The 21630-nt window shown below is 41.6% G+C and overlaps 1 protein-coding gene across 7 annotated transcripts in view; it reads right to left on the bottom strand.

The window, feature by feature from the left end:
* The window catches only part of LOC144313017 (uncharacterized), a 74487-nt gene that overhangs the window by 31896 nt on the left and 20961 nt on the right, over positions 1 to 21630 (bottom strand). For 4 of the 7 annotated variants that reach the window (XR_013378684.1, XR_013378683.1, XM_077896295.1 and 1 more), the window contains exons 4-5: positions 10629 to 10700; positions 9378 to 9504 (exon numbers count right to left, since the gene is read on the bottom strand). Coding sequence is in view for 4 of the 7 variants with exons in the window: in XM_077896295.1 (XP_077752421.1) it covers positions 9378 to 9504; positions 10629 to 10700 (199 nt within the window). In the remaining 3 variants the exon portion in view is untranslated. Of the gene's footprint in view, positions 1 to 7285; positions 7879 to 9377; positions 9505 to 10628; positions 10701 to 14442; positions 14580 to 21630 lie in introns of those variants that run through there. The other 3 variants (XR_013378682.1, XM_077896296.1, XM_077896297.1) reach the window with 3 other exon arrangements.

Genomic DNA, 21630 nt, shown 5'->3' with positions numbered 1-21630 from the left:
TTGTCACCTGGAACGACACCCAGTTCTTCATCTGCTCATTGGGAAGGATCTGGACATGGAAAGTGACCCAGCGCAGCATCTGAGTGGGTGTTCAAATGCCAGGGAATCCAGAACCACATGGTCCACTGAAGAACTCAGCCCAGGTCACCTGGGATCTGATTAGCTGGGGAAGCTATCTATACGGGGGTTTCACGTGCACACTACTACTGGCACGATGGACCCCACTGCCTCCAGCCACCTGTGAGTGGTGGCCTCTGAAGAAGTGGCCTTTAACACCAACAGAAAGTGCCAGCCATGTCATAGCCGACAGACAGGCCAGCCTGAATCCCCACTGCAGTGTCCAGGCTGAACCACCTCCTCCTGTCTGAGTGGTTTGTGTTTAGCCCAGTTCAGACTCCAAATGGGACTGCAGGCTTTGGAAGAAGTGGACAGAAGACAGAGGGAGGACAGAGAAGGAGATTGCCACAGCCTCCCTAGGCCTATTGCAAGGAGATAGAACATGTGAGCCTTTCTTGTTTATTCATAATCTCTTTTCCTTTCTCTGAGGATGAAGATAATCCACAAAGATCCTAATGACGCTTTGGGTGTGGAGAAAATCAAGACTTTTGTTCCATATGGGAGGCAACATTTCATTTGATTGGTAGAAACCATTAAAGAATAAAAGCAATTTTGCTTTCCACATCTACTTTTTAATTTTTTTGTTTTGTTTTGTTTTGGAGGAGTAGGGAGGTCTACTTTGAGTGTCATGCAATCACAGGCTTCTCAAATGTGAAAAAAATAAAATGTTAAATGGGTAGGTTCACATCTCACTGGAAAAGAAGAGAAAACAAAGAAAAGAGAAGACGTCCAGATGAGTGCCCGCCAACTCTCCCACAGAGATTTATACCAAATGAAGTACTATTCTGTAAATAATTAGCACTCGGCCGTAAGAGTTTGTGAAGGTGGAATTATCTGGTTTGGGGGCTGCTTTTATGGATCCCTGGATTCTTTTCCTCCTCTCTGGCATCTTTATATTTAGGGGCCAATTCTTTAATTCACATGAATTGTTAAAGGCAAGGACTCTGAGGCCAGGATTTGCATTCTGGCTCAGCCCCTCGGAGTTTGAGTTTGTCTGGAAGCTGACATGAAGTCATGTCATGATTTGGGTATAAGTGGCTTATTTGAGAGCTAACATCAGGAAGCATCAGTGAGGGAGTGTGTATGGGGGGTGGTGATGCAGGAAAGGGGAGTGGGCCATGCAGTGTGCTTAGGGAACACACACCCCTAGGGAGTGTCTGGGGTTCTCTCTAAGAGGACATGCTTCAGAGGCAAGGAAGTTGGGCATTTCTCTACCAACTCCCATCCTTTATTAGTTGAGGGCTGCCCTCTGGCCTGTGAACTCCCTGGAATTTCTGGCCAGAGAAACCCTCAGGCAAAACTGGGGATGTGCTTGCTTGCCTGGGACCAGTGGGAATGGAGAGGCTGTGAGCGGAGAACCAGCAGCATCTGCAATAGCCCACCCCGTCACTACTCAGATCCATGCATGCATCTTTCTTGTCATTGAGTTTTTAAGGTGGCTGGTCACAATTTTCAAGAAAAAAAAATTATAACAGGCATATGAGTGAGACAAGCTACAGTCCCTTCTATTGCAGTAAAGACCTAAGCTTTAATTCTGCTTTCATTATCTGGCTCCTCTCCTCCCTGCCTTGGGTTCTCCTATCCCTCAGCCAGTCCTTCTGCTGGTTTAGGTTTTGTGCCCAGTCAGATAAGCTAGACCTTCACCCCAAGGGGTCTAAAGGCCAGGTTTCCATGTCCTCATCAGGCTGCGGTTGCTGCAGTTGCCCATTCATGATACGGAAGCATCAAAGGGGGGAACCAGGATGCCCTCTGAGTTCCAGACATATTTCTTCCTGTTCCCACCATGCAGAAGTAAGCCTGCTTCCTTGGGATCATCAGGGTCAATTATCCCTGCCAGTATAAAAACTTTTTAAGTTTTTTGGCTTGCTGGGGGAGTGCTTTGTTGGCTCTGCTGGTTAAGCATCTGTCTTCAGCTCAGGCCATGATCCCAGGGTCCTGGGATGGAGCCCCTAGTCAGGGTCCCTGCTCAGCCCTGACTGCTCAGGAATCTGATTCTCCTTCTCCTCACCACCCCCTCCCCCGCTCATGGTTTCTCTCTCTCTCTCTCTCTAAGTAAATAAATAAAATATTTTTATTTTTATTCTTATTCTTTGGCCTTCTGGACCCAAAAAGTTTAAAATCACCAGATGACACACATAACCTGAGATTTATTTAGTGAAACTCTGATTATGTTCCTCTGTTCTGACATTCCTCCCACCTCCCACTCACTGTTAGGAACCAACATCTTTAGTCCAGTAGAAACTAAACTTGTGAAATCAAGAAGCACAAACTCCCTGAGGAGGTCACTGGGAATGGTGGTGAGAGGGCCACTCACTACTTTTATTTCCTGGATCTGTGTACTCTACCCACCAAGGACATGGTGCTGGATAGCATCTGGAAGACCAGCGTCCCAAGCCTATGGCATGTCATCCCCAGCTAGCATCTTAGCTAAGTATTTATGAGGCCATTCCAAAATTCTACCAAGCCAGCAGCCTCCAGATGATGTGCTGTGTGGTAGGATCAGTAGATCCAGTGACTATGTAACCACTGTCTTGACTTCATTGCAAAGTGACTCCTGTGGTGTGAGGTGATATTATGTGGGTTCCCATTCTGGTAAACTAGATAGTCTGTGAGTCCTTGGATAAAGGTACTGAGGGAGGCACTGTAGACAAGGAAGGTAAACCTGTCCTCAGTGTGCGTAAGTCTCTGTCTCCTTCTGAGGGAGACGGGCCCACCAGCAGTAAGTTGACTCTTTATAGGATGGAACAAACTAGGGCTCAGCACCAGCACTGTCATTAATAGGTCAGGTCAGTCACTGAGGTGCAGCAGGGGTGAGAGATGCCTTGGTGAGAGGGATCCTGTGCTGTTACTTCCATCCCTGTCACTCTCACAATCAAATTACAGCAGCCTCCCCTCTAGCTGTAGACGATTGTGAGTCTCTCTACACGCCAGCATAGAGGACACTTTACCTTCTTATTCTTCAGGAATATGAATCTGTTATCTTCTTTCTTCAGAGTCAACAACAGACAACCAAATCCCTAGTCTTAGTAGTAACTGTTGTCCCCAACTCTCTTAGGTGCTGGAACTGTCCCATTAGCTGGAGTATCCCTTTCTACTGGTACACCATCTCAATCTTCCACAGGTGAGAGTCTATAAGCTCCACCACCAAGGGATCCTGGGATCATGCCCCACATGGGGCTCCCTGCTCAATGGGGAGTCTGCCTCTTCCTTTCCCTTTCCCCCTCCCTTTCCTGCTTGGGTGCACTCTCTGACTTGCTTGCTCTCTTTCTCTACATCAAATAAATAAATAAAATCTTTTAAAATATATGGATAAAATAATACCTCTATTCATTACCTTATTGATTAGAGAGTGTGTGTATGTGTGAAAGATTCTCAAAGTTTAAGATGCTATTTTAAATGAATTTATATTAAACATAATTGCTAACCCTCCAAGAGGTAAAATCTGGACATTGAATGTAGCTTTTGGAGAAAAGCATCTTTAAGAATCATCTCTGGCCCGGGGACTCTAGCTTTTGTTCTGGCCCCTGACACTTGGCCTGGCCAGACCTCTTGTCTCCCTTTTTACCTACAGCTACCTCCCCCAGGCTCTGTCTAGATCTCCAGCCCCTCATTCTGGCCATTGACCCCATTCCTATGTTTGTACCCCACATTTGGTGTATTGCCCTGAGAGTGTCTTGTGTCACATCCCAACACTGCTTCTCCCTTGAGGCCCCAACTTCACCCTGTGATTTGAGCTTGAATATCCTGTCTTCCTGCCTGAATTCTCCTTCCTTTGTCTAACTCTCTACACTAGGAGGCTTAACTCTGCCGTTAAGCACTTTTTAGAAATATAGATTAAAAATATGAAGGAGAGAGTATGATTTTTAACCAGTTCACTTGAGCCCCAGAGTCTGATTTTCAAATTATAAAAAAGAAAATAAATCAATTGAAAGAAGACATAGAGTCCAGTTTATAAGTCACAGTCTGCCAGCCACAACTACTAGAACTTCATTTCTCTTCCAGGGCATCTGGACACACCATGCAAAGGGAACCCATACTTGAAGGGAGCTAAAACTTAAATCACAACAAAAACTCATGTATTTGGAGTTGATTTTGAATTAGCAAACAAGAGGATTCAGGGCAAAAAGCATGAGACTAGGGTCCTGGCTCATGAAGGGGCCCAGTAATATTGTTGAATGACAAAATGAGAATGCCAATATGTGATTTTTAGTGCAAGTTTCATTGATAATTATTTACCATATGGCTCTGAATAAAGGGCTTCACCCTGGGCATCCCTGTGGTCCCTTCCAGATCTAAAATTCTCTTCAGTGTCACTGGGCTAAGGTTCACAACTATACCGCTAAGGTCACAGAGGTTTCCTTCAGTTCTCTGCTCAAATGTCTCCTTGTCTGAGAGTTTTTGTGATAATTCTGTATTAGGTAGTGTCTGCCTCCCTCTCCCGTCACTCTCTGTCCTTACTCTGGTTTTCCCTCCTAACACTATCATGTATCTATTCGTTATTTGTTTATCGTCTGTCTCCTGCCACTAGAGTTTAAGTGCCTTGAGAGTAGAGATTTTATCTGTTGTGTCCATAGCTGTGTCCTAGCACCTGGCACAACACCTGACACACAAGAGGCTCTTGATACGTACTCATTGAATTAATGCATGATCTAAACCAGCTACAGACTATTTTCTGGGGAAGAGCATGCACCCTATTCAAGAAATTGAACTTTTCGAATGCTTTTGACTCTGTTTCAGAATTACTTATTTGCTTTGAAATTAATGCAGTTAATGGCAAATCACTTTTCTCCTTTCTTAAGACCAAATCCTCCACAACCGTTACCCAGGCAATGCTTTGCAGCCCTAATCCCAATTATTCTTCATCTTGAAGGTAATCTGATTGCACACATTTATAACAATTAAAGTTCACTTTTATTTGTTCAGGCTGGTTTTCCCTGACTATGATGCTCCAAATTCACAAGTTTGGTAGCAAACCATATATTGCTACATGCTGGGCTTCTGTGCCATGTGAGGACCTGTTCTAGAACAAGAACATTGAGTGCTTCAGTTCTGCACTGAAACCTACTATATTTGAATCTTCGCTTTGCTACTTATTACGTGTGTGATTTGGAGCAAGTTACTTAGCCTTTCTGCCTCCTTTCATCATCTGTAAAATGGGGATAATAATCTGTTTCTTTCTCCAGTTGCCTTTACCATTCTGTATCTGCTCTGTGTCCTGAGAGACTGACCTTTAGAGACTTCAGCCCCGAGGCTCCCTTGGGTTAGGCTATAGGGAGGGCCTGGGCAAGAGATTTAAGGACAACAAGAAAAAAGGTTGGAATATTTATCCTCCATGCCATCCCTCCTTACCAGGATTTGGACAGGAGCTGTCTTCCTTGACCATGGCCATAGCACCCAATAAGCTACCTGTCTGCCACAGCTAATGATGTCACCCAATTCTGGTGACTCTGTCCTTTCTCCTCCCTCATTCCAGCCAGGGACATTAACAGTTTCCTGTTCTTGCTGGTTCCAGATGTATCTATATTCCTTGAAGACCCTATCTACACCTCTGAAAGTAGTCCCTTCATTAAAATCTCTTTTAGTTAATCTTTTGAGCTGTGCTTTCCACTTTCTGCCAAATCCTCACCAAAGGAGTGTGAATCTATGTATTAAATGTGTAAAAACATGTAAAAACTAGAACATTGCCTGATTATTAAATGTGTAAAAACATGTAAAAACTAGAACATTGCCTGATACGTTGTAAGTACTCAGTTCATATTAGTGATTATTATCCACATAACTAGACAAGGAAAAATCACACAAGACTATATATGTGAAGATATTGTTCAGAATTGACCTACATTCTGTCCAGTCGGGAAAAAAGTGGGATTATATACAATCTTTTGCATATGATCTTGAGCAAGTTATGGAACCTTCCAGAAGCTCACAGTTTCTGTGAGAAGATGATGTATATGACAAAGAGAGGCCTACTGTCTGGTAACTATAGGCACTCATGCATGTTAAGCAGTGAGGGTCTAGTGTCAGCTTCGCAGGCTCCAATCTATACATTGAAGGGGCCCCACATTTGTTTAATGCTCTATGGAATCTTGAAATTCTTTTTTTTAAGATTTTATTTATTTGAGAAAGAGAGAGAGAGAGCGCCTGAGTTGGGGGGGCAGAGGGAGAGGGAGAAGCAGGCTCCCCACTTTTGTACTGGCTTCCACAAATTATGTAGCCAGTCCGTGAGGGAGGGCTCACTTTATTTTTCAGATCATTGATGGCACTCTGTAGTTGACAATTTTTTGGGGGTGGGGGGGTATAAAACATGGATTCACCAACATCTATGGAGAGGAAAATGAGACTCTTAAAAGGTGATCTCTGGTCTTGAGACTGTATTAATCAATCAATAAATATTTGCCAAAGAGCTCGTATGCATTAGATGTTGTGCCAATACCTTTTGAACCTCAAATTCCCAGCTCTGCAGTTCCAGGCTGAGTTGATCAACACGTGACAGGATGGAACTGCCCTTGCCATGAACCTTTCAGTCATATCTGCGGTATCTGAGTCTTGGGGGAAAAAAATTAGTCTCTTATTTCATCACGGAACTGTGACTTGGATTTGAACAGTGAATCATAGAAACTCAACAAGATGAACTGGCCACTAAAATCCTCCAATTAAAGGATTTTAAAGTGCAGGAACACCATACCAAATTTGGTATGACTTGAGGTATGATGCTTAACTTGTTCAGCATCCCAACTCTACAAAACTGAAAATACAAAGAAGCACCCAGAAGTCTTATTTCCTGGAGGTAACAGTTTGCACCCACTAGGGTGCTGTGACCTTGACGGAGGCTGGAGTAAATGCAGAACATAAATGTGTCCACTTAAGGAAAATAATAACTCTGCTAGGCATCGGGCAAGGCAGGAGTGCTTACGGGACACCCTGATAGTAGCGTACTAACGCGTGCAACTCTGGGAAACGCTCTTTGTTCATCCCACAAGCCTGAATGAAATACGCCTCCCAAACAACGGGCAGCAGTCAGCACATGCTCACATCTCAGGTGAGGGAAGAAAGGCTAAGAAACGGGTCTTGTATGTCTGGCTGGAGTCTAAAGGGATTCAATGGAGCAGAATCTAGGAGCATAGCTTTGTGGTAAGAGATAGGCTTTACTTTCTTAAAAACGAACCATTAAATCAGAACACTTCTCTCTCACAAGTAACACGCACACGCACACAGAGCCAATGTGCCCTCCTTTACAACATGAATTAAAGTCTTCTCTAAGATACAATGAAGTAAGAGAATTGAGGAAAATATAGGGAGTGGCACATGGAGAGCTGATAGAGAAGGTAGCTTTTTTTTCTTTTTAAATGTTATTTATTTATTCATGAGAGAGGCAGAGACACAGGCAGAGGGAGAAGCAGGCTCCCTGCAGGGGGCCCCGCTGTGAGACTTGATCCCAGGACCCCAGGATCACAACCTGAGCCTAAGGCAGACACTCAACCACTGAGCCACCCAGGTGCCCCAAGAAGGTAGCTTTCTATTTGTCTAAGTCATTCTAAAGACAAAGAAGCTAGTATTAAGCTATATGATTTATAAATTCTCCAGGTGGTTTTCTCATTAGGCTGTGGGTTACTCAAGGTCAGTGCTTGATACAGGGTTGGTCTCCATATGGGTTTAGACTGGAAGAAATAATGTAACTCAGTGATCTTTTCACCTTTCTGGAAACAGGACTGGCACCAGTATGTAACATCTTTTCCCCTTCAGATTGTCTTGGATATTCTGCTGTAAATGAATAAAGGTGTTAGAGGAGAGCTCAAAGGCACAGAGCATGATATATTCTGGGCTTCAAAGCCTACAGTGTTGTCTCTAGATGGCAACCAGGAGATAGGTTTAAGCAAGCTCCTGCAGTTGGTTATCTTAAACAACTTTTGGGAGCAGGTCCTGGAGAAAAAAGGACCCAAGCCCGGCTACCAATCAGAGAGCAACAGCCTTGGAAAACCCCAGAGACAGACAGGGGTGGGGTAGCTCTCACGGACAAAAGGTCAATGATGACTCAAAAAGGCAGCTTCATCAACATGGCTGTGCTAACTGCTGTTTATTGTCAAAGTTACCGGGCGGTGGCTGTGGGTCTCTGTAGTATGCAATGAGAGATGAGTGTGATACTTCATATATTAACAAACCATCTGATAATAAAGAGTGCAATAAATATTTTTTGAGTGAATGTTGTTGAGTAGGCAGGGCTGTAAGAATTCATATCTTCATGATTAAAAATGTTAGTCTGTCACTACAGGTTAATTCTTGTCATAAAGACTGGAATATCCCACCCTGTGTTGGAGACTAGGGATTCTCAGTCTGCCTTCCCTGGGGGAGGCAGTGGTTCTTGTCCTCCTTCTGTTCTTTATTTACTTTCCCATCGTTTGTTTGTTTTGTTTTTTTAAGATTTTATTTATTTAGTTGTGAGAGACACAGAGAGAGAGGCAGAGACACAGACAGAAGGAGAAGCAGGCTCCCTGCAGGGAGCCCGATGGGGGACTCGATCCTGGATCCCAGGGATCACGCCCTGAGCCGAAGGCAGATGCTCAACCGCTGAGCCACCCAGGCATCCCTACTTTCCCAGTCTTAACTTTTCTTCCCCTCCCTTTCTGAGAGAGGAGCTAGTGACAGAGTCAGGGTTAAAGTTTATTTTCTCTGTAAGGTGAAGAGAAGGAAGAAAGGCCCTCAACATCACTTACCTCTTTTCCTTCCTCCTTGTGCTATCAATACCTATGCCTACAATCTCCATCTTCTTCAATACCTCAGTATCCATCTTCTCCTTCATATCTTCTTGTTTTTCCATCTCTACCTTTTTCAACTAATTGGTTTTTTTCATACTCAATGTAGGGTATTGTTGATTAAGCTAAACAAGGTCATATGAAAATGCACATTTCATGTTTTCTAACAGATTGGATATTATTTTATTAATGACAATACTTAAACGTATTTTTGCCACTACTCTCTTGTTCTGACATCCAGGGGTACAGTCCTTGGTCTCCTCTATTGTTTCCAAAACCGAATATTAGGGTTTCTCTCATCAAAGTGTTTCATCATATTTTTCTTCATTACCATGAGCTATTGTTACATGAAAATAGAAATAACAAGCACTAAGGAAGTTTAAAGGAAGGAGAAATTGTTGTGAGCAGGGAAGCTTGTACAAGATTTTCCATAGAAAGGCAAATTTGAATTGACCTTTAAAAATGTGTAGGGTTTGGGATGCCTAGGTGGCTCAGTGGTTAAGGGTTTACCTTTGGCTCAGGGCGTGATCCCGGGGTCCAGGATGGAGTCCCACATCCGGCTCCTTGTGGGGAGCCTGCTTCTCCCTCTTCCTGTGTCTCTGTCTCTTTTCCTGTGTCTCTCATGAATAAATAAAATCTTTAAAAAAATAAAAAAATAAAATAAAAAATAAAAAAATAGAAAAAAAAATATGTAGGGTCCAAGTGGTCCAAGAAGAAGGAGAGAATTTTAGGTGGAAGAAATGATGTGAAACAAGCCAAAAATGTATAAGGTGTGAGAGGAGGAAAAAAAGTAGACTGATATGAATGAAGTTCTATGTAGGGCGGCAGAGAGATACAAAGATGAAAACCATATCGAATGGCTAAATTGTGGATAGTGTTGAATATCAAGCCAAAAGTTTATAATTTTACCTTTACCTTGACCCAAATGGTTTTGGATACAAACAACAGAAAACTACACAAAGTAATGTAAGCCCAAAGGAATGAGTTCACCCAAAAACAAAGGGACCTGGAGGAACCCCATGGCAGAGTGGGCAATTGGGTCAGCCCAAGGGCTAGAACCAGGAATAAGAAGCTCTCAGGAGCTAGTGCCATAGGCTTCCTAGTTGGGAGCCCTCAGCTCCAACCCAGTCATGTCCTTCCTTCACCTTGGCTTCTCTCTGTGTCTTATCCTTTCCCCTCTGCAAAACCAATTTCTTTTTGTTCCCCATGAATATATAAGACAATCCACCCCACATCTCCCAAGTTTACATCTCTGCTCAAACAACAGCAGAAGCTACCAGCATCTTTGATTTCCAATTCCAAATTTCTGTGAAAGAGAATCTTCATGTCTATTCCTTGTACAATGGGAGAACTCACTGAATTAAAATGAGTCCTGGGGCCCACATCTGGGATAAAGGAACTCTCAGAGAAGAATATAGGACTGCAGCCTGGACAGATATACTAAAGGTTGTTTTCAATAGTTTTAGAGCCACGTGAATGTTTTGGTGGTGAGGAAAAACACAATCAAAGTGATCTTAGGAAGTTTCACCAGGGAGTAGAATGGGTTAGAAGGGAATATTCTGGAAGCAGGAAGACCCAAGAGGAGCTATTTGAATCAAAGCATTGAAAGTTTGATATAATGTGGCTCTGGCCAACCTGACAACTATTATCTAGAAAAATAGAGTTGGTTCAACCAATACAACTCTGCATTAGTCATGAGAAAAACATTTATTTCATAGGTCAGAGCTAAGCCTGGGTGTATGTAAGCTATATAATACTTACCTGCTGGCAGTTGATCTGTCTTTATCCAGTGGTTGCCCAACTTCCTGCTTTGAAGCTAGAACTTGGGGTAACCTAAATTAGTAGGGGGAGACCCATAAGATGGAGTAGGTTTATGCCATCCTATTTAACTACTACGTAGGATGTTATAAATTCTCATTCCCTGAAGCTGGTCAACATTTGTTTTTCATCTGTTGCTAGTTAATTTGATTGGTTAGCTGAGGTCATAGTCGTCAGTCTAAACCCCCACACGGACAGTCAGCTTCACTCTGTCCCTTGACCATTAACCATATCCTCATGAGGCTCCATCATCAGATCCAGTTATGGCAAGTTTGGGAGAGAGCAAAGACCAAAGTCCTACCCTGGCATTTGAAAAAAAAAAAAAAATCAAAATACCACCACGCCCCTGACATCTTTAGCTTCCTCTTGATCACTAGTGAATGACCTGCCAGTCCTTGTGTTTATAGCAGTAAATGGGATGATCTTCAGTGTTCTGGCCTTCAGTGTTAGATGTTATAGCTCTCTCTCCTATCTTCAGACTTGCTTCCACTTGCAATAGAAAAATATTGCTTTGGTATCTTTCTTGTGTATTTTTAACAACTCTGTTAGAACAGAAAACCCTACTCAAACAAACAGAAAAATTGTATGGCCAAAGACCAAAGGAAAGGCATGCCTCAGTTTACAAGGACTGCCATAACGAAACACCACAGACTGGGTGGCTTACATAACAGATTTTTTCTTTCTTTCTTTTTTTTTTTTTTCCCAGTCTTGGAGGCTGGAAGTCTGAGATCAAGGTGTGGAAGGTGTGGTTTCTTCTGGGGCTTCTCTGTTTGGCTTGCACATGGGTCCCTTCTATTTGCACTTGCTGCTGTTTCTTCTATATGTCCTAATCTCCTCTTCTCACACAGACTGTGTGAGACCTCTCCTCATTTGACCTGATTAGACCTCAATTACCTCTTTTAAGGCCCTATTTCCCAATACAGTTGTATTTTAGAGTATTGGGGATTAAGGCTTCAACCTACAAATTTTGGAGACTGTTTACTCCCTAACAGGTAGCTCTGTGGTTGGTTAATTCAGTGTTTCAGTTGCCTCAGACCCCGGGTGTTGCCACCTGTCTGCTTGGTGGTACTCAACAGGTGGGTTGTATCCTCAAGCTAGCTTCCTTCAGGTTGTACAATGGTGGTTGCAGTTCCAGCCATCACATCCAGATGTGATAATGCCTAGTACAATGACAAATTATCTTTCCCTATGTGTGTCTCTGTATAATTCTTTTCAAAAGGACCCAGTATAGATGTCTCTCTTTTTTTCTCACTAGCCATTATCTCTTTCTGTGTCAGTGCTCACCTGCAAAGAAAAGAGACTGCCATGATTTACTTGAGTCAATCACAGTTCATGACCTGGGGCTAGGGCCAGCCTCCCTGGGAGCAGGGGGCTGTTTTTTAAAATGGAGATAGTTGCACAAAATCAGAGTCCTCTGAGGACAAAGAAGGGGATAAATGGAAACCAACAATGTCTGCTGCAATAGTTTGCCCATTTGCTTCCCATAGACTATGTTCCTGAATTTCAAGCACAACTATAGACCCTGGCAATGGCTCGTCTAGGAGCACCAAGTAAAACTAATCTTTGTACCTGCAAAAAAGAGCCCTATTAATAACTATCATTTTCCCTGGGCTCACTCACTTGGAGCGAGCAATCTTTGCCAACTTATACCTTCTCTACCCTATACCCATGACCCCAACCACAATCTTCACTTTGTCTTTTTGACACAACCAGCGTCTTCTAGGAAACTAGCAATCCAGATCTCAGTTGCATGTAGAAGTTGTAACAAACCTCTCTCTAGCTAGCCATTTGGCAAACACTGAGAACAAGAGGAACTGGTCAAGAGAAAAGGGATCACTTAGGACAAACTCATCACCAATATTAAGAAAATAAGGCACCGTGGTAGCTCAGTTGATTAAGCATTTGCCCTTGGCTCCGGCCATAATCCCAGAGTCCCAGGATCAAGCTCTGCATCAGGCTCCCTGCTCTGTGGGGTGTCTGCTTCTCCCTCTCTAGAGAGAGGCCTCTCCCCTCTCTCTCACTCTGTCAAATAAATAAATAAAACCTTAAAAGAAAAAGAAAACTTGAAAACTATGTCATGCAATGATGGGATGGGAATCCTCTACTTGTGTTGCTTAACATAGGGCAGGTATCCATACCATTCAGAAACTATTCCTTTACTGTTGGTAATTTAATTAAGCTTAGAAGAGCTTTCTACTTTCTTGTCAGTTTCATTCTTGTATTGCCTGCATCAAGAAAGAAGAATCTGGTTCTGCTCGGTTTTTCCCCCAGACTGTCCAAGAACAACTTAAAAATCTAATACTTGCAATGAAAAACACACTATTTTTAATCTTCCATGAGTCTCTTATTCTTTTACAATTCAGCTATTTGACCTAGACATGGCTTTGCTTCCAAAAATGATGATTATTTTGATTTGGTTTTTGATGAAAAAACAGCTATGTGTAAATAAATAATACAAAAAGCTTGCTATCTTCTATAATTTCTATTTAATATTAACAAAGCCTTTCTAAATATGAGCTTGCTATGTCTATATGATTACTTGTTTAAAATCACTTTCCCTATCCCAGCTCTTCTTCAACAAATAGACACTATGGGAGATTTTGCTCTTCTTTATGGACCTATATATAGTTTTCATCCACCTCAATGGATCACCACCTTAGTCTACTTTAGGCATTTGTCTCTGATAAACACAGAGCAGAGAGATGAAAGGAGGCCTGAAGACAGAATGACTTGAGCCAGGAAATGTCAAAGAGAATTGATCACAGGAAGCACTGGTCACTGCGTGGTGGGTTGTGAACCACGTGGCAACCAAAAGAGAGAGCAGCCAGGACAGCAAGGGATCTGGGAACCAAGTCGTGAGTTTAAGCAATTGAAGAAATTAGCCTTGAGAGGAAATGAAAGCCTTGATAACCTTTAGGTGTTTTTCATGAAGCAAAAAAGCCAATGACAGTAACCACAGTAAATGCTAAATTTTACTGAGGACTTAATTCAGATGAAGGCTTCAAAGAAGTAAATTATGTCAGATCATGAAAAACAAACATAGCCATCTGAGACTAGAATGAATGGGCTCCCTGGTGAGCTAGTGCCCCTGGGGTATTCAAATGCAAGCCAGCTGCTCACAGGTCAATAATGCCCTAGAAAGGACTTAACCTCTTGCAGTGGGATGTTGGACTAAATGGTTTCTAGTTTTCCTTCATGCTGAATCTATGGACCCTTAACAGTTAGGAGATCTATTTGTATTTGGTTCATGGCATTTTCTTAGAAAATATTTGATCTAAGCTACGCTCCCCACCCCCACCCACCATCCACCCCCAATGCCACCTTTCCCATCTTCTTGTCATGCCATGCCCAGCGCTGACAGCAAGAAGGGAGAAGAAGGCTTGGTGGGCAGTCCTTTCCTTCATACACATAGACCTTTCTCCACTGCTCCAGGCAAAATGCCTAGACAAATTCTGTCCCATGCAAACCTTACTACTCCATCGCTGACACCAACAAGATCAGATTTCGTAACCACCCGAAACCTTCTGGTGGGTTTTCCTGACTTTCACAGACTGGCCTCCAATCTGTTCTTTCTTTGAAAAATAAATACTTCTTCATCTTAGGATATGTTCTGTGCCTCTTAGTGATATGTTCTGTAGTTTTAACTGTATCTAGTTGGAACAGAAATTCACCAAATTAATGATCAGAGTTGTATGACTAGTGATTGTAAAACTAAATTGAAAGAGTAATAGAAAAATGGCCTAAGAAAGATTCTTACCTTGGCTCAGAGTAGCTGGGTCAGGATGACTTCATGGGTTATTTCACTTCTAATTTCTAGATTGCTGGATAATTTCAATAAAGATGATGCTGGGCAATTACTGAGTCAGCCACACACTTGAGTTACTGCCTTTACGACTTTTACAATAGAGTGGAGAGGTGAGTCACATTTTATTGCAGAGCGCTTATGTCTAATAGAGCTTTAGTCCATCCCACCAATGAAAAAGTCAAATACAAAGAAAAAAATATCCCCAGGAAGACACAATAGAAGGAAAATGATAGAATATCATCTTTATCTCCAAGCTCTGTTTCATCCTCAAATTATTCTTAACTTATCCATGAATGCTTCAGACAGCAAAGATGATCTTAAAATGTGAAGCATGTTGTTGCCCTCATTTCATGGAATATAGTAAGGCATCTTTTCCTCTTTTTTAAACTGCCAAACTGTGTTGTCTAAATCTTGTGTTAGATCTCTCAGTTGTGAGCAAATGCATAAAAATAGCTTTCCACTCTGTAGCTGGGTCTAAGCCAATTAATGAGAACAAGGAAATGACTCAGTGGAGAGTCTGAGATACTTTATATTTGAGAATTCACATTATCCCTCCACACACACACATACCAATTTAAGAATGAACTGGAGTAAGACCTCAGGAAAGAATATGATGGTCCCCTCACATAGATACCTATCTTCCAAAGAGTCTCCAAAAGACAGAAACATATCCAGTGACAAGGACATGCAAGCAGAGCGAATGCTTCCCCATGCAAACTATATTTCCTAATAATTCCAGAATTATTTTTCAATGTCCCTTCAAGTTCTTTTTATTCCACAAATGAGAGAGCCTCTCAGGGTGATCATTTGAGTTTAATACCTCTTTAAACATTTTGGGAGTTCCAATTAGTGAGCTTGGGGCTACCAATTTCCCCTTTGAAAAAAAGAGTGAATTCTAGCTCAAAACATCTGTCAATAGCAGGAGCAGTGAGAGACAGAAAGGAGGGAAGCTGGTGATAAGGATGCTCCATCATGTTTAAGAAAACAACAGTGGAAATTCAGAACAACAAATTTTGAACCTGCATAGCCCTGGTGTGTTCTACACAGAGCACACAGCTGTACTTTGGTTGGTTTATAAGGGATGGAACTGGGGATCTCATTCAAGACAGGTAGTAATCTAAGATAAGCTGAAACTATATAGCAGCGCTTTCCTTTTTGAGCATGAGAAGAAAAGACTTTCTTCATCTTAATCATGCAGCAAACCTCAAGTAAATGTGACAGGCATGGAGAGAAATCAGACCATTGGGAAGAAAATGAAAATAAACAGGGTTTGGTGGAAAAAACAAGGGAGGAAAGCTAAGCAAAAATCACAAATGTAAAAAGAAATGTGTTGGAAATGTTACAAAGAAAACTAAAAGGAGATGTGTGAGTAAGCTCTAAAAGCAAAGAAAATTAATGGAGGCGAGCAGCTGGAAACAGAAAATAGGATATGTGAAGGAGAAAGAAAGGAGAGATGGGATCAAGAAAATAACGTATGGTATTATTAATGATAAATGGTCACTTCATATTTAATGCATTTTAAAAAGAATATACCATTGTACCATGGAAATTCTAAGACTGCCCACTCTAGAGGCTATATAATCCATTACATTTTTGTGTAGGAAAGTAACCAAACCACAGACCCAAACCACTCATCACTGGAAAAGACTGCCTAGCATATTGGTTCTCCTGACGTTAGAGTATATTCCAGGAGTATCATTCATAACCCACAGGGGAGCTTTATCTTTAAATGATGTTGCACATCACACATCCACATACTAGGAAGACCCTGTGTGATCTATAATTTTTAAGAATTCAGATTCTCTTCTATCTCTGTTAGTACTATAGTACAATAATAAAATCTTGGTTGAAAATAAATAAATAAATAAATAAATAAATAAATAAATAAATATCAGGGCTCTTATGATTTACTGAACCTCTAAATTCCAGCTTCGCTTCTGGTAGATTTACTTGTGTTTCCCTCATATTGATTTTTTCCAGAAGCCCAGATGCAGGCCTGCTTTGTGGAGAAGGATTATATATGGATTCCCTAAAGAGGAATCTGATACGAAAAGAGACTTGGGGATTAGGAGGCCCAGTGTTTATAAACATGAAAGAGATTTGAGCCGGAATTTTTATTTACAAAGGAGGCTGAAGTTTAGGGAACTCATTTTTGAATGGTCAGAACTACCACAAACCTCTGCTTCTCCAAAGGACAAAGAAGAAAAGTCTCAAGGGTAGCTGGAAGGAGAGGGCAGGGAATCCAAACTAACCAACAAGTACTAATGATTGAATAAGGAACAAAAAACAAAGGCTTGTTGTGTTTTGTTCTCCAAATCACAGAACATGGGTTTAGTACAATTTTTATAAATCTTTGATTCAGCACCATGTGATCATACTGTTATATATAATGAGAAGGTACAGTTATAGGCAAATAAAATATCTGGGCAACCTCCTGGCAGTAATCTCTTTAGGATTTTCACCCCACACTAGTTGCCTAGACTACAAATCATAAAATCAACTACCATTTACATCCCCATCCTGTTGACCCTTTGCAATTCTAGAAATTCCATGAGAGTCCAGAAGGAGATTTGTTTGTGACCTCCCACCCAGTCACAAAACTGGGTCTCTGTAGGACTCTAAAACACTTCCCAAACTCGTAGATACTGCTGATGGGAATGGAGATTAGTACAACAGTCCTGGAAGGCAATTGGACAAGTATCGCTCAATATGTTCATGTCTTTTACTCAGATAACTCGCTTTCAGAAAATTATTCTAAAACAGTAGGCATAGATGATTGCAAAAATTTAGCTACACACCTGTTCATCACAGCACTGTTTAAAATAGCAAGAAATGAGAATCAATCTAAATATCAGGCCATAGAGGTTAGTTCAATAAACAAACTGTAAATCATGGTAGATTTAATGTGACGCAGTAGTAAAATATTTAATGGCATGGGATCATGTTCTCAAAATATATTTTTTTAAGATTTTATTTATTTATTCGTAAGAGATACAGAGAGAGGCAGAGACACAGGCAAAGGGAGGAGCAGGCTCCCCGTGGGGTACCCGAAGCAGGACTCGATTCCGGGACTCTGGGATCATGCCCTGGGCCAAAGGCAGACACTCAACCACTGAGCCACCCAGGTGTCCCAGATGTTCTCAAAATATTAAATGATAAAAACCGCAACTGCATGATTCCATATACAGTTTTTAAATTTTTTTTAAACTATGTATATATGTGTATTAAAATGTTAATAATAATCATGTCTTTCAAGTGGGACTATGAGTGATTTTTTACATTTTTTTTCTGACATCAGTAATGAAATGTGTTTCTCAATGAATATTGTTTTATAATAAGTAAAAATGTTATAATTTTAAAAATTAAAATGTTTTTTTAAAATCTAAAAGCTTGTAGCCTATTGGTTATTGAACCTGTTTCCCATCTGACCATACCTGACCATACCTTAAATAGGTTAAGTAGATATGTGGAAAGGGCTCCAAACAAGAGACCAGTATTATATTACTGGAGACACTTCATATTTTCTTGACACTTGGGGTAAGAACACCAGGCCTGCACCTCATTGGCTTCAACTAGGCTGGAACCTCCTGCTGGGTGCTGGGCACTGCCCTCTGCCCTTGCATAGGACTGGAGGCTCTGTGGCCCCCACATAGTCCTGACCTCACCCTTTTTCGGACCTGTCAGCAGTATGTTGGCCTATCCCCGAGTTCTCTGAGGAGACCTAAAATCTTGGCAGCACTCTGATCTGGCGGGATCACTATCTCTGAGTCTAATCACCTGTGGCACCAAGCAAGACCAGCTACATAATCTGAAGGGCTAAGTGCAAAATGAAAATAAAGAGCCCCTTACTCAAAACCTAAGGATTTCAAGATGGCAGCTGTAAAGCATTAAGCAAGAGCAGGCCTTGCTGAATGAACACAGGGACCCTGGGCCCACACTCAGGTCACACACCCAAGAAGCTGTCCTGGCACCAGCCTCCTTTATATTTCTTGTCAATTCTGTTCATTTGCAAAGTGTGGACAAGTTAGTTTTTTCTTGACTCTGAAAATGGGACCCAGAAACAAAGGCATTTAAAGAGAGCCAAGAGGGGACGCCTGGGTGGCTCAGTGGTTGAGCATCTGCCTTCAGCCCAGGGCATGATCCCGGGGTCCAGGGATGGAGTCCCACATCAGACTCCCTGCAGGGAGCCTGCTTCTCCCTCTGCCTGTGTCTCTGCCTCTCTCTGTGTGTCTCTCATGAATAAATAAATATAAGAGAGCCAAGATGACTGTCAAGCTAACATAATTTATATTCTAATATCCGAGGACCAAATTCTGTATACTCATGTTGTAATAATGGCTACATCATTCCAGAGGGTGTCTGTTCAAATGCAGGGAGACAGGAAGGCAAGAAAAACCTCACAACTATCAAATCAGTTTCCTTTTCCCTCCTAGAATAATAGCGATGCATAGGTTTCACACATCCTTGAAATAAAAGCATCTAACTTCTAATTATTTAGTAGCTTTTGTCTAATAGGAGGATTATCTTGGCCAATTCATTATCAAGTTAATTAGAAATTTGTTACCAGGAATTTAGTGGTAATTAGGGCTCCAAAGTGATATGTAATTAGCATTTTCTCTTCCTCCACCTTGAATATTCCAGAAAACTACTAAAAGGCTCTCATAACATGTGGCAGTGGTGGAAAGCAGGCATTGCAGAGTCTGAAATCAGTTTGAGTTCTTCTGTTATCGAGGTGCTCGGTGGCCCCGAAGAAGCCACTGGATTGTTCTGGGTCTTGGTATCCTCAATTGTCAGCAAAGACAATGATTCCCCGAGAATGATGGATGAATAAAATAAAGTAATATAAAGAATTTGTAGGGATCCCTGGGTGGCGCAGCGGTTTGGCGCCTGCCTTTGGCCCAGGGCGCGATCCTGAAGACCCGGGATCGAATCCCACATCGGGCTCCCGGTGCATGGAGCCTGCTTCTCCCTCTGCCTGTGTCTCTGCCTCTCTCTCTCTCTCTGTGACTATCATGAATAAATAAATAAAATCTTTAAAAAAAAAAAAAGAATTTGTAAAAACGTTTTTTAAAAAAGATTATACATACATCAAAATTATTAGTGAGTTATTACCTTAAATTGTAGCCGTTGTGATATGTAACAAAAGGGAGCTGATCAGATACTAAATATATATCCTGTATTCTTTTGAAGGAAATAATTTGTTTTCCTGGATCTAGGCTCACTGTGTACAAAATGTTTCTTTAAAAAGGAAAATATTGCTTGTATCTTTCTGCCAAAGGTATATGACAGTGCTTTGAATTGGACAAGCCTACTAACCCCTCCATTTTAATGATCATTATAATAAATCATGGGTTAGAGGAAAGATGGCCTGCCCATAGTTGTGTAGCTCATTTATTTTAAGCAATGTTTTATACTTCCAACGGCATTGCAAAAGAAGGCTTTGAAGATGGCCTTGAGATATGACTTAACTTATCCTTGGCATAATTTTCACAGATATATTTCTCCAGTATAGACCTGTATATCACATGCTCAGACTCTACGCACACATTATCCCTGGGTCACCAATGTGGTGACAAGAGGAGGGGGCTTTCTCAACATTTTGAAACCTGTGGGACAAACAAATGCTGATGATGAGCCTATGCAAGTGAATTGAACCATGAATCTCTACTGCTTTTGACTAGAATCTGAAAAAATCCCACGTAAAAATGCTAGTTATTTAAAGAGGATCAAAAACTGATTGGCTTTGGACCCTCCCTGTCTGGGGAATTCACATAGAAAAAAAAAAAAAACGAGATCATTGTGAGGAAAACCTCAGAAACCTGTTCTTGAGAAAAGAACTTGATTGTTCGGCAGACTGTGACTTGTACTCACACATATGTAACTTACCACGGTCAAGCCTTCTGATGATCATGTTTTACAGAGTTACTCAATTTCACTATGAAAACTATATTGTGATGGTGATGAGGTAAGGGCTTCACCCCAAATATCTGGTCAACAGGGACATAGTTTGGGATGCCCAACCACTCTGAGCCAGTTTCCTTCTCTATAGAATGGGGGTCTGATCTTTACCGACAGCTCCACAGGTTGTGAGGGTTAAATGAGATCAATAATTCAAATGTGTTTTGCAAACTGTAAATATATGTACAAAGAGGAGGGCAGAGTCTTGTGTTTGATGATTGCAATAGCACCATGTGTGTAAAAGCAATTTAAATTCCCCTTAAGGTGAACTGTATTTATAGAACCTCGTGTTTCTAATAATGAGTATCAGAAGAACATATTTTGGAATCCTAGGTTTATGTAATATCCTGTTTTAAGAACCACAAGAGAAGCCAGAGAAAGAATAGTGAACTTGTAGCACACTTGGAGTCAATTATCTGAAAAACACGCGTGCACACACACACACACACTGTGAAGGGAGATCCAGAATACGTGTTGCTGCTAGTAACTTGGCTGAGCAATAACATATGGATGCTGCAACTGGACTTACAAAAGGGCAACCCTCCACAGCAATAAAATTTTCCATTGTTTCACATTTATCGTTTGACACTTAGAAGTTCTCGTAATATATTAGACCCTGTTTAGAATACACCCCTCTCAAAAAAAAAAAAAAAAAAAGAACTGGTACAAATTATAGAAGAGAGTCATAAATAATGGGTCTGGAAGTGGGAGGACTTCCCAGGAGGCATGGATTTAGAGTCAGATCCTGAAGGAGAAGAGCAAGCTTTGCCAAGGCCTGAAAGACAAAGGGCCAAATAATTTAAGGGACCCAGTTGCTCATCAAGTATTTATTGACTAAGTACTATGTGCCAGCTTCATGCTAAGGACGCTATGCTGTTCAAAATAAAGTCCTTATCCCCATGTCCTTACATTCTGTTAAGGAAAATAGAACAATAAGGCAGGAAAAATAAATCAACGAAAAACTTGCAAACATGGCAGAGAATGATTGGGGAAGGGTTGACACATCTGACTGGGTGGTCTGGGAAGGGCCGTGGGCCACGGGCTGGGACCGAGGGATGACAATAGTGATGACGTGGTTGGTGCTAATCCAGGCAGAGGGCAGAGGAAGTGCCAGGCCCTGAGGAGGGAAAAGAGAGAGAGAGGCCACTGGCTGGAGCCCAGTGAACTAGGAAGAGACTGGTG

This window comes from Canis aureus, chromosome 4, assembly GCF_053574225.1.
Source record: "Canis aureus isolate CA01 chromosome 4, VMU_Caureus_v.1.0, whole genome shotgun sequence".
Lineage (NCBI taxonomy): Eukaryota > Metazoa > Chordata > Mammalia > Carnivora > Canidae > Canis > Canis aureus.
Note: the sequence above shows the minus strand (reverse complement) of the source record. Positions and strands in the feature narration are given on the sequence as shown.